Below are 18,370 nucleotides of genomic sequence, written 5' to 3' on the forward strand. Positions count from 1 at the left end.
GTGCCACTGAGCAGTGTTTCATTTCGAAAGATCCACTGGCACAGCAGCCCTCTCTCGTCTGGGCGGAGTTTTGCTCTCTGTAGGGGACAACTTGGCACCCTTCTCTAATCTTCGTCTTTCTGCGGCACTGGCACTTTCAAAAAACTTATTTTTTATATGAGGGTGATTTCATCTCAAATGGCGCAAGAAAAAGACAATGGGTCCTCAAAAACTTCTTTAAAAAAATACGTTGGTGGAAAATATGTGACTAGAACAAAATTGCAAATTAAAACTACGCAGCAATTTTTGTTCTTGAGTTTTGGGCTTCGAAATTACAAAAGTTATGCCTTCCCATTTTTGCACTTTTCACGGGTGACATCACTTGGAGTCTTGAAACTTTTCGATTCTTTTTTTTTTTTTTGGCAACAATTTTACCTTTCTTTTTTTTTATACTGCTCTTAGGATTCCGCATAGAAGAGTTAAAATTCTTTATAAGCTTCTTCGCATTTTATTTTATATAATAAAAATTCTTGAATCGTACCGTTGCCAAATCTTTTACATAATTATTATAGATATATGCTTCTAACGTGGCCGTAGTATTTATTATATACGTCATATGCCATTTAGTAAAAATGAGGCACGACTGCTACGTTATAATTTAAAAAAAAACGTCCCTGCACATGTTCACTTCAATTATGAAATCCTAAGATTCACAATATTTTTTTAAATAAACTTTTTGAAACGTTTTTTTTTCTTAACAACCAAAATAATTAAGTTTCACAAACCTCTATGTCAGGCAATGAAGGAATGAGATAAATTGTTTTTAGAAACTGAGTGGGCCGAGTGCAAAATTTTCCATCTTTCATGCGGCCGCATTTTCACGTACTACTGGCGAGGCTCGTTTAGAACTTCTTGGCTTCCTTTTATTTGAGGCAATAACAAATCATACAGATAAACAAGGAAAACGCATAAAAATACATAGCATTGTTAGTAGTATAATCTCAGAGTAACGTTTTAAGGTAATAAAAGGAAAAGTGATGGTTAACATTTCTTTTGAAAAATCGCTTTTTTTAATCACAACGCTGAAAGACCCGTCTCTATTTTTAGCCTTCATCAACAAGTGTCAGGATTGAATGCTTTTCACAAGACTAAAAAAGAAAATTATTTTTTTAGGATATTGGGCGAGGTATACTGCTTCACTTTTGAGGAGTACAATTCCAGGCACTTTAGGGGCCACCAATCGAAAACAATCATCACCACTTTTAATGGCTTTTAGGTCTGACGACTTGAGGTTGTGCAAGGAAGCTTGGTGCTTGAGGACTCTCTCCACGCCATTACACGCACTTTTTCCGTATCCCATAGCTACAAAAAAATCAACTTAGTCACATCTTGTCTATTCACCATCTCGAACAGTTGAAACGTATTTTAGAATTGACTAGCCTATGCGTAGCAGATGTAGACTACTTTCTTTTTTTTAAATATCGGAACGTTTTCTTTCAGCCACTCTTCAAATGTGCGCAGAGCGAACGGTGGGTGTGCTGTATTGTGCGATATGTCGTCGTTGACAACTCCGAAACTGTAGATTTTGCGCTCCATTGTAGCGACGCAGGTGAAGATAGACAAGATTTGGTTCTTCCGATGAAAGTATTGTACCGCTTGCGGAAGAACGACGCTCCAGTTTTCCGCCATATAAAAATGCAATACTGTGGTTCGAGCCTTCATATGCGATTTTTCTGAGTTTATAGCAAGCCGCTGAGCATGTTGGATGAATCCATGTAAAGTACTTTGTTACGCACTTTCTGAGCACATTGCAAAACTCGCTATTTCCAATTGTTTCTTTAGCAGTTCGCTAGATCCCCACAAAGCAACCTCAATTTATTTGTCTTCCTTCATTGGCAAGAATTGCAGGGGTAAACCATCTCTTTTTTGACACACCTTAACAGGTCAGCAAAACGCACTCCTTACTTGGGTTAGCACACAGGCAAAATCTCTAAATGTTTTCAAGATTGAATCCTTGGTTGCCCACGTTTAATATTGCTATCAGGCAAAGAGTAGTTGCTCTCGGTTTTAGTTAACTGTGTCTAACAAACTGAGAGAAGATACCAGATATGTGGACAGCATAGAACCAGCCAGCGAAGCAGAACGAAAGGGAAAGGCTGCCTCTCTCTAAGGTGGCGGCACGTGAGCTTTAGTTCATGGTATCGCGTCCTGGTAATCACAGGTCGTCTATAGCTTCTAACTCTCTATCAGGTGCACAAATCGTCATATGGCAATCGTTTCTAATGTTCATAGTGACTCTGTCTGCATAAAATTAACAATCACGACAGCTATATAACAATGGGATGCGGTACTCATATACAGTTAGAAACGGTGGCGGCACGTCTACGTCCAGCTCGGCTCGTGGATTGCCCTTTCGTTCCCATTTTCCGTCGAAACAAAAATAGCCAATGTAGCTTACGAGAACCTTGAAGGTACTTATATATCCACAAGAAAAAATTATAAAAAAGCCGAAATTAGGGAAGACGCGCACATTGCAGCAAAGCGAATGCAAGCGTCGAAGCGGCGCGATGCTATCACAACTGATAGTTTCGCCTCATATCATTCTACAACATTCGGAACGTACGTTTGATGTTGCAAACTTAAAGTTCCAATAGTAAAGACAGAGATTGGGAGGTTTCAACAAACCTAGCTTAGCTGTCGTGTAAAGGAAGTTATTAAAAGAAAGAAAAAAATTATGCACGCTTATGTACGTGCTTGGAAGGCCGTGGCTAAAAATGTTTTTCCCCAAGCGTCCTACATATGTTTCTTAATGTCATATGACAACGCTTAGACGTTATATAAGACAGTTTCGATTTCTGTAGTTTACTAAGTAAGCCAACTGAACGTGTGGAAGCACCCCTTATCATATAACACTATATAAATACTATCGATGTATAAGCTTCGCCGAACTGTCTGTGGACTCGAGGACCAATAAAAACTGTGTTCATGTTACAAAAATGACTAATATTTAAGAGAAAAACGAAGTGAGAGAGATATGAGTCGTAGACAGGAGGTACAAATATGTCTTCTTTTCAAACACACTGCTTAATATGACGAAACCATATATGTCAAAGAAATTTCATTGCATTTATAAAAGCACATAGGAAGCTTTTCATGTAAAAAAGCTTTGAAAAAAAAATAATACGTCTTTTCTTAAAATGACCTTGAATTTTTTACTATTATATTTTCTTCTAATGATTACAGTGTTGTTTCTTTTATATAAACTATACATATAATGACAATATTCAAATTTTTAATCAACAAAATTACAAGCTTTCGTTTCATATGTTTCTTATGCCTCAAAAATATTTTTACACCCAAAGCTAGTTGTATTCAAACTTTGCTCATTATTCTCAAAGGTCCAAGATTCGAGAGTGTTTATTTTATTAAATAAAAAAAACACCCTCCTAGTTAATTTACCCTGCTATATAAAGTGATAAAGCAGTAAAAAAGTTATATTTCTTGCGAAAAAGACAATCTAAACGTTGCATGTCTCCAAAATGTGTCACTAGTCAAAAATGCGAAATTCGCAAGACCACCTTCTGCAATTTCGAAGCCTCAAAGCGAAAGAAGAAAAAAATGTCCGTAGTTCTAATTTGCAGTTTTGTTTTAGTCACATTTTCTAGCAACATAAATGTTTTGCTGAATTCTTTGAGGACTCATTAGTTCTCCCACGATTTGAGAGGAAATCACCCATGAATGAAATTAATACAATGATGCAGGCCAGCTGGATAAAAACAAACATTCTCTTGACCCTAGAGAGTGGGGAAACAGGACAGGACAAGACGAATCTCCAAATGGAGATCCATGTCGTCCTTCTGTTTCCACACTCTCCAGTGTTAAAATATGTCAATTATATATGAAAGCATTAAGAACTATATAAAAAGAAATCCCAGATTTAAGTAGGAAAAGTATGATGTTCTTAAAGGAATGGCACAGATGTGGCAAGTAATGAAATATGAAGCTGGGTTAGTGGAGCTGGCCAAATGTACCCTAAGCAATATATGCGGCGGCCGGTCCCATTAAACATATTTGAAATGTCCATCTCTACTCTTTATAGCTTATTGGTGGCGTGCAGAATCAAAAGCGTTGCTCTCATTAACTTTTCACCGATTAGCCAAGTTCTGGCTACGATATATTTCGCAGGATTTATTCTGTATTCATTGACGGAAATAACTGGGAATGTCAGAAAGTCAAAATCGATGGTGTTTCAGTTGAGCATGCGATGACTATGCGAAGAGCAAGTCGTCTGCTTTTTGAGCAGGGGTTGCGGTGACGACAAAACGGCACCGAGTTGTGATTGGCTTTGACTGGCAGGATAGTGGGTAGACCTCAATGCTAAAGGCCTTGAGGCCTACGCACTATTTTTTTTTTCGCCAATAAGAGCTTGGCGTTCTGCCATCATCACAACCCCTGCGCAAAAAGCAAGATTGCTGGCTCCTCAGTGCTTTGGTTGCGCGTGCCTGCGCGTGTCTGCGCGTTCACACTTGCGTTAAAAAGGGCAGAAAGCTCGCGCTGAAGGCGGAGCTTCTATAGTCTCAGCTTAAAGGCCGACGACAAGACTCGAGACTCTGCAAGGCAGAAGATTCTCCTCACCATGGGGGAGGAGGAAACAGGCAACGGTGGACAAGGGGAGAGAGGAGGAAGCGGAAGAAAAGGGGAAAGCGCGAATTGCGCTTTCCCCAAGCCCTTCATTGTATGTACCCTTTCTACACACACCATCGAACTTCTCGTTTACAACTGATAATATGAAGCCAGGACAACAACCGACAATATCACGGCGAGGCAAATCTATGCAACCTAGAAGACAAGGCCTTCCCTCAAACGTCATCACTAGTGGATTGACGCAGCGCCGCCTAGCATGCGTTAGCATCGCCGCCAGCGCGTCTTGCAGCGTCTCAGAATGAGCGCGACGCTAGTACGCTGGGACTTTAAAACGCACGCGTTTTTTGCTTTGGATCCAATCTTGCCGAGCTTCAGCGTGTTTGCCGCATGGGGCCGGTCGGGGTATCCACTATCGATGACGTCATGTTCATGCCTTGTCTTCTAGGCGGAATTGGCCGAATACTGGCTGTGACGCCATTAATGTGAATCCTAACAGATCGCCACCGAAACATTTCAACGTTAATAGCTGACTAGCGACGTGCTCAGAATTCGAACTGTTAGTGTAAATGTACTGTCAGAGATGAAATAGCGTTCTCTTTTACTTTTTTTAGGAAAGAATATAATCTGCGATTGGACAAGATGCGCAAACTCGTCTTGCTGTCGGTCGCTTATTCTGCCAACGTCGGAGGAACTGGGACACTCGTCGGCACGGCTCCGAACTTAATCCTCAAGGGACTGCTGGACGAGTAAGCTTTATCTTGACAGAGGAGATATCACTCTACTTTTATTGGTTCTGACATATTTTCGGGATCCGTGCGCAGGCCGAAATTTTAGAAAGTGTGCTTTTGGTGGCATCTCCGAGTAAATTTCATTGCATTAGTTTTGTGGATAATCGCCAAAATCTGGCTCAATCTGGCACGATTGAGCCAGATTTTACTGCAGTCCCTGTCACCTTACGATGTACCGGAACGGACATTAGGTTCCATGTGAGTCAATCCAACACTTCACCGTATCACGTAAAGGCCTGTCCAAGCAGGACACGTGATCAAAAATCGTGAGGCGACCCGACTTCGTCAGAAATTGCGTAAGCTGAAGCGTCCGGCGGTCCGATCACCAAGAAAACAGCACGATTTTCCTCCTCGTTTCCTCCGCTTTTCGGTGACCTCGGTGCTCGTCACATTTGACGTCACAGGCCACATGCCAATGCTGTCCACCTGTTCATTCGGGACCTCGTGTGCTTGGCCGTGATCCATAATTTACTCTATCTTACTCCTGACTAGGGTTTCGTACATGTGCACCCGAAATCCTACCTGCGTCCAGCGTCGCTTTATCTGTGTTATCACGTGATACGACCCACCGGAGTAGCTCGAATCTATTTGGGCAAGATTTCCAATACGGCCCTTCCCTTTCTCGTTTTCGGGACCTGAAGAGCAGCAGAGGCCTTGAGCAATTGACCGACACCCAACAGAGCTTGTTAGTGGCTGTGCGGACCCACGTGATGAGCATCCTCAAGGCCCCCGCAGAGGACACAAGCGAAACATGACTAAAAAAAACTTACTCCCCCGCCAAAAAAAAAGCGTAGGGAAGCGAATTGCCGTACGACTAATGCCGGAGTCGTGTCGCTCGCTCCACGATTTCTGAAGTATTCTTTTTAGACTGACTCGTGATGCATGATGTGACATGGGACGTGACGTGATACGTGACGCGAAGCGGCGGCTCCGCGCGTCGCTTTGCCCAACGTTATTAGACCAGCTCGGTTACGGGACTGCCCAAAGACGCTGCTCGTACGTGCACTAGCTCCTTCATCCCCCCCCCCCCCCCACCCCCCTCACCCCCTCCCTCTCTGCCTTCTTCCAACGACTCGCCTCCCGTCGTTCGACGCGTCCCGGTTTCGAGGGGACGGCTGCTGCGGTAACTGCAGTGTATTCTATGGAATGTGTATGTTTTGAAGCGAAAATCTGAATGACGCTTCAAACGAATGGAGGCGGACTGGAGGAAGTCAAGGCCCATTCACACACTTGCAACCGAGTAGGACCGCCTGGGACAAGACCGCTCTTTGAATTTCTTGCGACGGCTTAAGACAGGATGCGCTGTTGCCGAGCAACAGCGCATCCGGTCCTAGGCCGTCGCAAGAGGCTTAAAACACAGTTTCACCACAGCCGGTCCTACTCGGTCGCAAGTGTGTGAACGATCCTCAAAGGCCGACCTGCAAAATATTTTTCAACCAGGGTAAAGGCTCGTTCACACACTTGTAACCGAGTACAACCGAGAGAGACAAGACCGGTTTTTAAGCCTTTTGTGACGTCTTAGGACCAGATGTGATACTGCGGAGCTGGTCCTGAGACGTCATAAGAGAGTCTTGTCTCTCTCCATCCTACTCGGTTGGAAGTGTGTGAACTGCGCTTAAGAATCCTCCACGCCTCCTTTTTCATTTCCCCCTCTCCCACCCTTAACTTGACAGCGGAGGGAACTCCTTTTGTTGTTGCAACTTCGGGCTGGATAAGCCGGGGTAAGCTCCCGTTCTTTTGGCCCCCAAGATGCAGCAACAAAAAGAGTCCCCCCGCCGTCAAGATAGCTGGGGGGGTATAGGAAATGGGAAGGCTGGCGCGAGAAGGATTTTTACCCTGTTTCAAAAGTAATTTGCAGGTCGGTATTTAAGAGGGGGTACCCCTCCGCGGGAGTTCCATGACTGAGGAAAGAATAAACAATTAACACTGGACAACACACGACATCTTTCAAACACACACATCTTTGAAAGATGTGGTGTGTTGTTCCAGGGCTAATTGTTTATTCCTTCTTCGTCCAACATCTGAACCAACACGCTCATCTCCCAAGCATACATGACTGAGGTTCTCTGTTGTCGGTGACAGGTTAAGAGTTCAGGGCGAGAAAAAGGAAGGCTGGAGAGGAGGAAGGAGATGAATTGCTGGAGTGGAGAAGAGGAAACAGCCCCTTCTCTCCACCATTTTGCCTCCTTCCTCCTCCCCAGCCTTGCTTTCCCTTGCCTTGAACTTTTAACCTGTCACCGACTGTAGTCACCTTGCCTTGGCCAAACCCAAAGGTCACGTGACACGCCGCGAGCAATCCATCCTTTTCCGCACTCCCGGTTCGAGGGTTTCTTTGGTGTAAGATGTGAGGGCGTGGCACGAGCGCGCGATCTAGATCCTGTTAGGTCCACTAGAGGCCGAATAACACGACGGACTGATCCGCGGACGGATTGATCACGTGACGACATGTTCGCGGTTCGTCCGTCTCCCTAGCACATCCACACGAGGGAGACGACAAGCAGACGCCAGTGAGGACCTACCGAACCTGTTCGCCACCCCACAGTGCCGCGAAAATCCAAAATCGCACCGTGGCACCGTTGTCCCAGAGGGAAATCGATTTTTGCTACCGCGATAAGGAATCGTACAGTACGCCGCTGTTACCCACACACAGATCGAGACAGAATACCCTGATTGGTTCTTCGCAAAGCGACACTAGCTTTACTAAGCTAAGGCATGACAGTGACACAGGCATGGTCCTGCTCGAGAAGGCTTAGGCGTAGACGCGACGAAGTTCTGGGCTCGCGCGAGGGGCGTTTGCAGATGCCTTCACGCACTCCGCGCTCATGCACAGCACTCGTGTACTTACACCACAGCCACAAGAAAGGTCTTGCTTGGTGAATGGCTGATTTGACGTACAAGAATTAACGCGGCGTGCTAGACGAGTTTAATCGGAAACTTTCTGACACAGACCCGGAGGAATACCGGAACCTGCGTCGCGTCAGCCGGACTAAGTTTCTGCAGTTCCTTTCACTCGTGGAACCAAGAATAGCACGACAAAATGAATCAGCGAACGCACAAAACACAACTATGCGCCATTATTGTTTTAATCGTCAAAAAACACAAAATAAAAAAAAACACCGAACCGTTGCCAGACTAAACGCTTTTCAGGTCAATCTCCCGCAAAAAATCCGCCGACACCGGCCAAGTATCGCCGAGCGGAAAGCAGCACGGCGATACTTGGCCAATATATTGGCCCCAATATCGTCGGAATCAGTGGTTTTGTACCGCGTCCCGACATCGGGAAGGTATTGGCTTACCGTCGTATCGCCACCGGCCCAGTATCGGTTGGATATCGTGAAAGTATACTGCCCAGATCGGAGTGTCGTCCAGATGTCACATATGCGTCTTCTCTGTATCGGCGGGATGTCGCTTATGCGCATGCTTTGTATCGGCAGTATTGGCTCGCACGTTAATTGCCGACATAAGGCGCGGCTTGCACGGAGAAACGGAATTGTTTTTATCACTCCCTCAAGTTTATTAGGCTACTATCATTACACAGGGCTTGTTCTTGACACATTTACAAAAGTTATACTCCGTAGAACGAGAAGCAAATTATTAAAGAGAATTACAATGTTTTCGTGCCAAGCAAAACTCGTAGATCAGACAGGGCTGTGGAGATTAGAGAGTTTTAGAAAATCGTGCCGATCACTCCGATAACAGTACCCGATACTCCGCCGCCGCCTTTGCGCACCTATCGTATCGTTATCGCGGTATCGTTATCGGGGGTATCAAAACTCTCTGCTGAGAAAGAAGCAGGACTACTATCAAAAGCATGCTTGCAGTGTACTTGAGAATAAAACAGTAATATCAGGTTAGGGGTATAACTCCCTTCCCGTTCTTCTTTTTTTCTTTTTTTGAACATGACGGCGAGCCGTGGTGGTCGGGGAGGGAGAAGCAATGTGACTAGCCCACTAACACCAATTGAAATATCTCTGTCCACGTGCTCGGTGCGTTTCGCTGCATACGGGAGTCAGGCGACGCCCCAAAGGCTGATTTCACGCCCAAGCCTAGCCTTGACCTCCTCTTCACCCCGCTCGTGAACGTGATTCGTAGCATCCAGTGGTTTCGTCTTGGAACACACTCCATGAACTCCGACGAAGAAAACGGCCGTTACCGAAAAGTTGGCATGAGTGCAGAACGATCTTTGTAATTTGACGCCGATATCGGCGCAATACTGCGTGCTGCCTCTCTGTGACGCTGCGTGCGCTTCCCTTCGGTACAACCTCAAGTCCCTTGATACTTATTTTACAAGTAACGACAACCAATACAAATGAAAAAGCACATTCCGCTGGAACAAAACAGCGGCATTCAGTTCAAACCTCTGCTGTGCGCCACCATTCGCTTCCAAAAACCTGCACCGTCGCGCATTCGGCGCTTCAAAGAATGTCGGTACTTGTAGGATACTCTTGTAGAACCTGGATACAGAGCCTTGAGCTGAATTTTCTGGGTCATTAGGTAGTTTTTGTAGATCGTTTTGGAAGTCCCGCAACGGCTTTCCGCAACCCGCTACGATATCCAGGACTCTGCAGTCCAGGCCATGGGCGCGCAGGCGCTGTAGCGGCTTCTTCGTTGCAGAGGGATTAGCGGAGGGGGAAGCGCGGTCTACGAAAACCCCCTATTAAGAGAGCGGAAGCGCGCTTTCCTGCCCTTCCCACTCCTACTCGTCCCGCGCGCTCTTCCTACACCACCTGTTTCGACTCTTCTCTTTCTTGCCCCTTCCACCGCTCTCCGCTCCTCGCGCTTTCACACACCACCTGCTTCTGTTCCTCCTATCCCTGTGTGCTGGGTCCGTGGCTCAGACAGCAGCGCACATCGCTTCCACGCCGGTGTCTGGGGTTCAATCACTAACACCGCTTAACGTTTTTTTTCTTTCTTTCTTTTTTTCAAGATTGTTTGGCGGTTATTGTTTGACCGACCTACCCATTTTGTGCTTACGCGGACCGTGAGGTTGGTTGGCCCTATAAAGCTACCGCTTTAAAAGCCTTCTAACAAACCGGTTTGCCTGTTCTACGGGTCATACGCCCGAAACTATTTTGCTCCTAACTGCGCGGGATCCCCGAAAGTGAATTGAAATGATGAATTATAACATGTCGAGATGTCTCGCTTGTTGCAGCACCCGTTTCTGTGGAAAGTCAGCTGGTCCGCTTCAATGACTGCGATTTCTAGAAAGAGACCTGCGAATGAGAAGCAACTTTGTACCACATCTACATGTTGACTACGTAAGCGTTGCGCTCAGCCTCACATCGCAAAGTGCGAAACCCACATCCTTGCCTTCTAGTGCGCTCCGGCCAGCCACTACGATCCCATTACAGTTTTCAATCCACACATAACCTCTCCCTGATACTCCAATCATATGCCTTCCGCGATTTACAATGACAGGCTCCTATACGCGTTAGCATATGAAAACTTCACTTCCTAAGTGATCCCTTGTGGCGCTCACGTCCTCGCTCAGGCGTTTCAAGGACTCGGACGATCTCACGTTCGCCATGTGGATGGTCTACAGCGTGCCACCCATGCTCGTAATCATCATCGTGGCCTGGACGTACGTGCAATATTTGCTGCAGAAGCTCACGTGAGTATAATATGGTATTTGGAGGAACGAAATTTGTTACATTCGATGTTGCGTCCTCGCTGCGCGAATATCACGATAAGCCTGAAACCGCAAAAGGTTGACCGGTGAAGACAGCTGGAGCCGTGCAAACTGCGTTAGGTGAGTAGGAGGTTGGTTATGACTCGAGGTATTATTCTAGACGCCTAATAGGCTAAGGTATTTTCTAAGGCTAGATGCTGACTCGAGGAATTACCCCCTAAAATAGAAGAACTTCGTCTTGAGTATCCGATTTTTTTTTAACCCCCAATGTGTTTTATGGATGGCTCCTCCGCTTCCTGTAAGGCACTTCCGTAACGGAATGGCGTCACTGGAGTGCTGCGTCAGTATTCGGGTGGAACTCTTGTCCTTACTGAACACAAATCCGGAAGCTCCACATGTCCCATATTCGTGCCTCACGCATGGCCCCCGGAATGATGACAATCCGATACTTCATGGCCTTGTTGTCCAGCTGTTGAGCGAGCGCGCTCGCACGTATGATGGGAGACCGCACGAGCCGCGGGGAAAAAGAACAAGCGCGTGCCTTGGCGGAAACGGAGAGACGCGAAATAGCAGCCGGGTCAAAGCTGGGGTGTTCAACCGCAAGAGACGCGAACAACGCGTTCTATTTCCGCTGGAGAGCTAGCTTTGGCAGAGCTCTCTTTCAGAGACGTTGAGCACGACAGTGTTGGCGCCCTCGAGGCTCAAGATGCGCATCGAGTCCGCCTCCTAAGTAACACGAGCGTATACTGCTGAACGTCTTGCGTCCCTCACCGAAGCTAGCGCGAGGCGCAGGTTGTAGATTAGACATAACCCACGCTACGAGGTATCCATCAAGCGGCGTCGAATGCTCAAGTTACGGGGCCTTTTCTGTTTAGGATTGTTCAGCGATGATAAAACACGGCCAGAAACATGACGAACACCTTGATGGTTCGTTTTTCATGATGCCTGGTTGGTCCCACAAGCTCGTAGCGTCGGCTGCGTCTCGACTGAAACGAACTATGTTGCTGACTCAGGGTTCGGCCGACACTCGTGTTCCCCATGATGATTTTAATTCGACACTGGGGCAGTGTGTTTTTACAACGGAAGAGAAAGTATCAAAGAAAAAAAAAACGTAACAACGCTGTCTGTCCCTGCTACGTTCTCTTCCACTGCAAAACAAGTTCCTCCTTCTGCCCCAGTCTCGGGTTAAAATTGTCCTGGTGAACTTGCTCCAGCTCGCCTGCTCACTGACTGTAATGTCGTTACTCGTATTCAATCAGAGGAGACGACAGAGTAAGCCAAAGGCTGACACAGCACTCGTGTTCAGCCTGTTCCCCTTCGTCGGTTGGTGAGGCAGAAAATCCTTCAAGTGTTTTATTGAAAACGGTGTTTAACCATCTGTGCAACTGCACGCTAAAGCAACACGCAATACATTCGGTATCAAAACTGCATTTGCCATGAGAGTGCGAGAAGTGGGTCATTTTTTACCAACGTCACCTCTTGTTTGTCACTATAATTGCTGCTTCATTCCACAAGGGCTTCAAATTCCCTTCTTGACCGCAGGGCCCGTAACTACGCCCGCCAGCTTCGTATAGACATACGAAGAGAAACTGAGGGTGGGGGAGATGTGAGAGCGTGCAGTGACGTCACAGCTTGCCGAGCACAGTTTTAATTGAAAGTATATCTAGACGCAAAGGCGAGCTGCCTTTTCTCTACCCACCCTCACCAGCCAATGAGGGTGAATAAGTTGCCCCGTTGTCACGATCCTGGAAACCGACAGGATCGGCGGCGTCCGGCAGGAGGACACTCCTGTAGGACGCTGAACACAACCTGTAGGACGCTAGACACAACGGTCGGAGACGCGCTCCACCCTCCTCTCTACTCACAAAGCCTGGCAGTTCAAAGTGGAGTGCCCGGTCGGAGATTTGGAGCGCGAGGATCTGGTAGCACAGAGCATCAAAGAGCCATTTCTCGGGGAACCTGGACATCAGCTTACAGCTTTTTCAGCGGCGAGGACCCGAAACACACTTCTTCGCTCGGGAGAAGTGTGGATTGCATGATCAGCGCAAAAGACACTTATATTAGAGAGGGTAGCCAGGGAAGGCAATGCACTGCTTTGGCGGGATTCAGTGACTTTAGTGTAAACCAGCCAGATATACGTAACGCGTTACTATACTCTGTTTCATACTTAGCGTGCAACGCTGTCAAAGCTACTGGCGCGAGCGCGTGGCTTCATCTATGGTTTTGTTTGCGCGAGAACGCGATCAAATGATCAACGAGATCAGGCCCCACGCTCGCGCTAGTAGCTTTGACAGCATTGCGCGCTAAGTATGAAACAGAGTATAACGAGTTACTTCTACCTAGTATCTTTTTTGGTAACGGATAACGTATTTGGTTATATTTTTAGAAAAGAGACCAGTAAAGTATTCTTACTTACTTTTAAGACCAAATAACGAGTAACGGTGTTCCGTTACTTTTAAGGAGTATCGTGTACAAAACCTTCTAAACAGCCTCGTTTTAACTCCAGCCTAAGTACGCGTCTTTTGCGTCAAAGGCAGACGGACAACCCGGAAAACAACCAAACAGTATGACAGTAGAGCAACGTTTATTGCCGAACGCATCAGTCGAACTCTACAGCTGGGAATATCCTTCAGCCAGTAAACACAATAAGGTTCGTTGGTTGAACCTTCTAGAATCGTGTGCAGACCGAATATACACGCAGAGGTTGCCCATGCGGGAAAGCAAAGAACCGATTCTTAACTTCGAACTCTAGAAGCAGCTGAAAACGAGAGAGAACAAGAAAGAAAGAGAGGGAGAGAGGGGAATCCCAGATTCCCCAGCTCTTCCTGAAGCACAACAGTGACAACACTGCCGTTCCTTCGAGCGCGTCATTAGAACCACTGTTCAGCGTCGCAGGAGATGTGTTCTCAAGGAATCGGGGAAACATAACTGATGAAAACTTCGACAGGCAGGTACTGCTTAAGTGCAACGACTACTAAAATAAAACAAAAAAGCTTGAAACAAAAGCAGTTGTGTATTTGGTCGTCAAAGTAACGAGAAAAGTAACTCGTTACTCTTGAAGTAAAGTAATGCGTTCCTTTTGAGAATCGGTAACGAGTAACGTATTTAGTGACTTTCTGGGCGTGCAGCGAGTAGCGGTATTTAACCACTTATTTTGGGTAGCGTGTACATGTCTGAAACCAGCCTTGACCCTACGATGAACATTGTCTTAAAACTGAAGTCAAAGCCAAGAACCCTCCGGTCCAATCACAATGCAGACAGAAACGGCGGGGTGTATTACTCCGAGCGGCGGGCCTAACGACACTTGCGACGCAAAACTGACACTAAAGCCCCTTGATAAAATTCATGCCTGGCATTTCTTGCAAGTACCGCTAGCAGTTGTTGGTGAAGGCGCCAGACACGTGTCACGAGTGATTGCTCCACCGTCATTCGCTTCGGAAGACCTCTCATGTCAGTGCGTCGCCGCCATTTTCTTCGAAGGACTGCACGACGCATGTGCCATGGTACAGTAGCACATTTGACGCTACTTGCAAAGACAAACAGATCAAGGGACTTCGACTGACACGCCTGACATGGTGATCGAAGTCATATACAACGTGATTTTCAACCGGCTCGTACTTGTACTTGAGCACTTGAACGCCTATATAGGGAGTTTTATGTAAGTGTACGTGTCAGCTATGTGTCTTTTGTTTTCTCTGTTCAGTTTAAATGGTGATTAAATTTTCTTTTATTTATTTTTTATTTTATTTTTTTATTAATTTTCCTGCAGAAGAAAGGAAACCGAGTCTGAGGCTACCGAAAAAGTGATGGACGAAATGAAGCGGCGCTACGAACAATTGGGTTCCTTAAGGCGAGTTTTTTTTTTTTTTTCTTTTTAAGTGTAAGCCTCGAATGACCCAACATTTTTCGTGGTCGGGCGTTCGTCCTTCTTACCTCATGCGTTATAATTGTTGGTTTTATGACTGAAAGGAGTTCTTCCTTCCTACCCTATTCCTTTTTGCTCATATCCCAAGTCACTCGGTACATGTGTTGCCGAGGACAGCAAATAAATGCGAACGCTAAGCTAGCTTCCTGTCTACCCATTCCGGTCGGATCGAGATCGACACTCTGGCGACTCCGCGCGCTCTCCTCTCCTCCTCTCCCCTAACGGCTACCGGTATACTCAGTTGGACTTCGAGTCCAAACACAACCGACATCACGATACCACGAAGCCAGCCATGAAGAGACAAAAGTGCATATTAACGGCCTTTGGTATCTTTGGGGGTCTGCTGCAACGAGGTAGAAGGGCTTAGAACAATAAACTGGTGTCCCGTTCACCAGGCTAAAGTGACCGCACACCCTGGCTGCCACCATGGTGTACCATTTTGACCATTAGACACGTGACCGTACTAAATCCTGAGGCTTTTACTCAAAACTGAGCCGAGATTTGTATTGCGATCGTTGTAAAAAAGAAGATAAACTATTTTTTTTTCAATACTGTTAGCCCCAGAGTTCAGTGTCTACACTCTCAACAAAAGGGTAGTCGTAGGGTGCTACATTTGGGGTAGTCAGAAGCCGTCAAAGATATCGCTACCCCCCTTTAGTAATACTAACGACCCCATGGGTAGCCACACGGCACGCAATCAACAGGTAGTCACAGTGAACACCCCCAAAAGCAACATGGCGGCAGGCAAGCGACAGTGGAGCAATACGAGTAAGGCCTAGCGAGCTTTACTGCTTTCTGCTAAAATACGATTTTCAAGTGCGTACACCCGTTCGCTGCTTTCCGTGCGCACTAAAGCACTCCAAAACGCGCCTCGAAGCACCGGCACCGCACCTATTACGAGTAGGGGCGGCGATGTGAGGGGGAGGGTGGCATTCGAGGGGGTTTGTCCGCGACTTCTTTCGGCGCGGCCGGCTGCAATTACTCCGCGGCCAGAAAACATTCAAAGAAGGAATCGTATAGCGACAAATGAAATGATGTCTTTATTGAACAGAGAATCTGCTTGCTGTGCTTGCCGCAAGTGATCCGGCGTTTTCGGTTGACAGCGGCGAGGCGAGGCATCACCGATTCAAGCGGCGTCGGTTCCGATCGTTCAACGCTCCTGCTCACCTGTTAGCATTCGTTATCCACTTTCAAGTCCCTGGTAATCCCCACCGCGTCTGTGCACGCACTATTCACCGCACGGAGCACCCATTCAACTGGCTATGGGGCCGATCCCACTGGGACGAGAGGCCGAGAACCGAACCCTTTGTGGCTGCTCCGTGGAGCCATGGAGCGCCTCCATGTTTTTCACTCAAATAAGTAGACACATAAACGCGCGACTCCTTGAATTGGGCGGCGACATGCGCCACCTAACGGACAGCGATCAAACTAAGAAAAAAAGAAACCAACAGTCTTTGTACTGAGCGCCTCGCCAGACCATGCACGTACTACATATTCCACACCACACTTCACACATTAGCGACTTACAGACACCATACGATATTATACATGAACGCGTTCACAAACAGCACAAGGTACACCATGGGATATTGACACTCTACGTTCCTATACACACAACTAAATCTAAATTAAATAGCACGTGTATGTTTGCCAACGCCTTATTTTCGGAAATTTACTTGAATGTAAACGTTCGGCAGCCCACTGCCTGGTTAGGAGTAGACATGAAGCGAAAAACAGTGACTCTAACCAAAAGTTTATTAAACATTTACCCGACGTTTCGGGACTAGTTCGGTCCCTTGTTCACGGGCGAGTGATTCCAATTTACTTGGAATCTTTTATATATGTTAATGGAACGCGTGCCGAAAGGCCTGAAATCCTAGTCCCCTTCAAAGTACTCCACCTTGGATGACACACACTTGTTTGAAGCATTTTTTATCGAGTATGCTTGATGAAATGTTCCAAATGAGCCAGTGAAGGCGAATCATATATCCCAAGACAGAGAAATACTGAAATACACGGGCATGATCCCAGATATCTGTGTACGTTCGTCCTGTCTGCCTCAGTCGTGGTGTTCAATGCTTCATACTTCACTGCACTTGAAAGCAAAAAAATTGGGTATGACAGGCGTGCAAGTTCGGCGGAACCGAGGAGGCCATTTGCAACTGATCTGCACGCAGAACTGACCGATCACACCTTTAATGAGAGCACGCTCTTTACTGAACCGCACAATAAAAACGACAAGAGCATCTCGTCCGGCGAGCGTTCCAGTCAACTCACGCCTGTGCGTAGCTTTCTGTGCTTTTCTAGAGATGTGGTTAAATTCCTCGAGTACGACGCCAGCTGCCAGCTGTTTACTAGCAGTACATGGTAAAACCCGCGACGGAGCCAAAAAGGACAACCGCGATACTTTTTATCTGCCTCGGGTTTTAGTAGGTGCCTACCAAGGTTGCCTGTACTCTTTGGCAATGTTGGTTTTCTGCCAGTTTAGGCGAACTGAGCCACACGCCTGTTTCGACCGGTTCAAATTTGAATCAATAGCAACCAACGTACAAAGAAAACAAGTTTCAAGTACTTTTTGAGATTTTTGAAGTGACTTTTACTATAGAACGACTGCATACAGTTGAATGTTCAGTTCAAGAGTTTATAAAACTTGACTACCCCATGCTTGTCACTTGCCAACAGGGTCGTAACGCTCAATGGCTCGAGCCCAGTGGGTAGTTAAGTAAGCCTGTGGGGTAGTTACAGCCGTCAAAACGCATGATGACTAGGGGGGGTGCTCACTTTTTCTTTGAGTGTAGCTTCGATAAAAAAAAAAAACAAAGCAGCACCGCGGCTCACGGCATCTAGCGGAGCCATTGCGAAGCTGCCCGAGTTTTTGTCGTAAGAGCACAATTTGGACTTAAACGAAACATAACTTATCTCGTCAGTACTGTTATTAAAGATGAATGAGCAATTATTTGTGCCAAGTACTTCGTTAGAATCTAGACGTAAATCCAATAGGTGACGTATCTAGTGGTCAAAAATGAGCAACATGGCGTCGGCCTGGTGGGGGTAACCCTTTCAGCTGCCAGTTGATCGCTCTAAGCCCCTCTACCTCGTTGGTCTGCTGTGACCGACTAAAGGCCCGTTCACACTCTTGCGACCGAGTACGACTGAGAGAGACGAGATCTCTTACAACTTCTTAAATGTTTTTAGAATGAGGGAACACACTGAGATTGTGGCGCCATCTATGCGGTGACCCTGGAACTGCATTTCACAAGAGCGAAGGTTTTGCGGGATTTTCGAGGTCAAATGTGCGTAATACCCATAGAAAGGCTCGTTTATAACATTGTCAAAAGTTTTTCGAGCCAAGAAAGAAAGGATAATGCTCGAGATATAAAAAAAAATATGCCGGACCGCCGAGTT

At 46.4% G+C, this 18,370-nt stretch overlaps 1 protein-coding gene across 1 annotated transcript in view; it reads left to right on the forward strand.

The window, feature by feature from the left end:
* The window catches only part of LOC120838344 (solute carrier family 13 member 2-like), a 56,676-nt gene that overhangs the window by 24,530 nt on the left and 13,776 nt on the right, over positions 1–18,370 (forward strand). Inside the window, exons 5-7 of the mRNA XM_042290116.1 lie at positions 1,604–1,628; positions 5,202–5,369; positions 10,903–11,022. Of these exons, the coding sequence (XP_042146050.1) occupies positions 1,604–1,628; positions 5,202–5,369; positions 10,903–11,022 (313 nt within the window). The remainder of the gene's footprint in view (positions 1–1,603; positions 1,629–5,201; positions 5,370–10,902; positions 11,023–18,370) is intronic.

The sequence above is a fragment of the Ixodes scapularis genome, unplaced genomic scaffold (assembly GCF_016920785.2).
Source record: "Ixodes scapularis isolate PalLabHiFi unplaced genomic scaffold, ASM1692078v2 PGA_scaffold1__304_contigs__length_218370807, whole genome shotgun sequence".
Lineage (NCBI taxonomy): Eukaryota > Metazoa > Arthropoda > Arachnida > Ixodida > Ixodidae > Ixodes > Ixodes scapularis.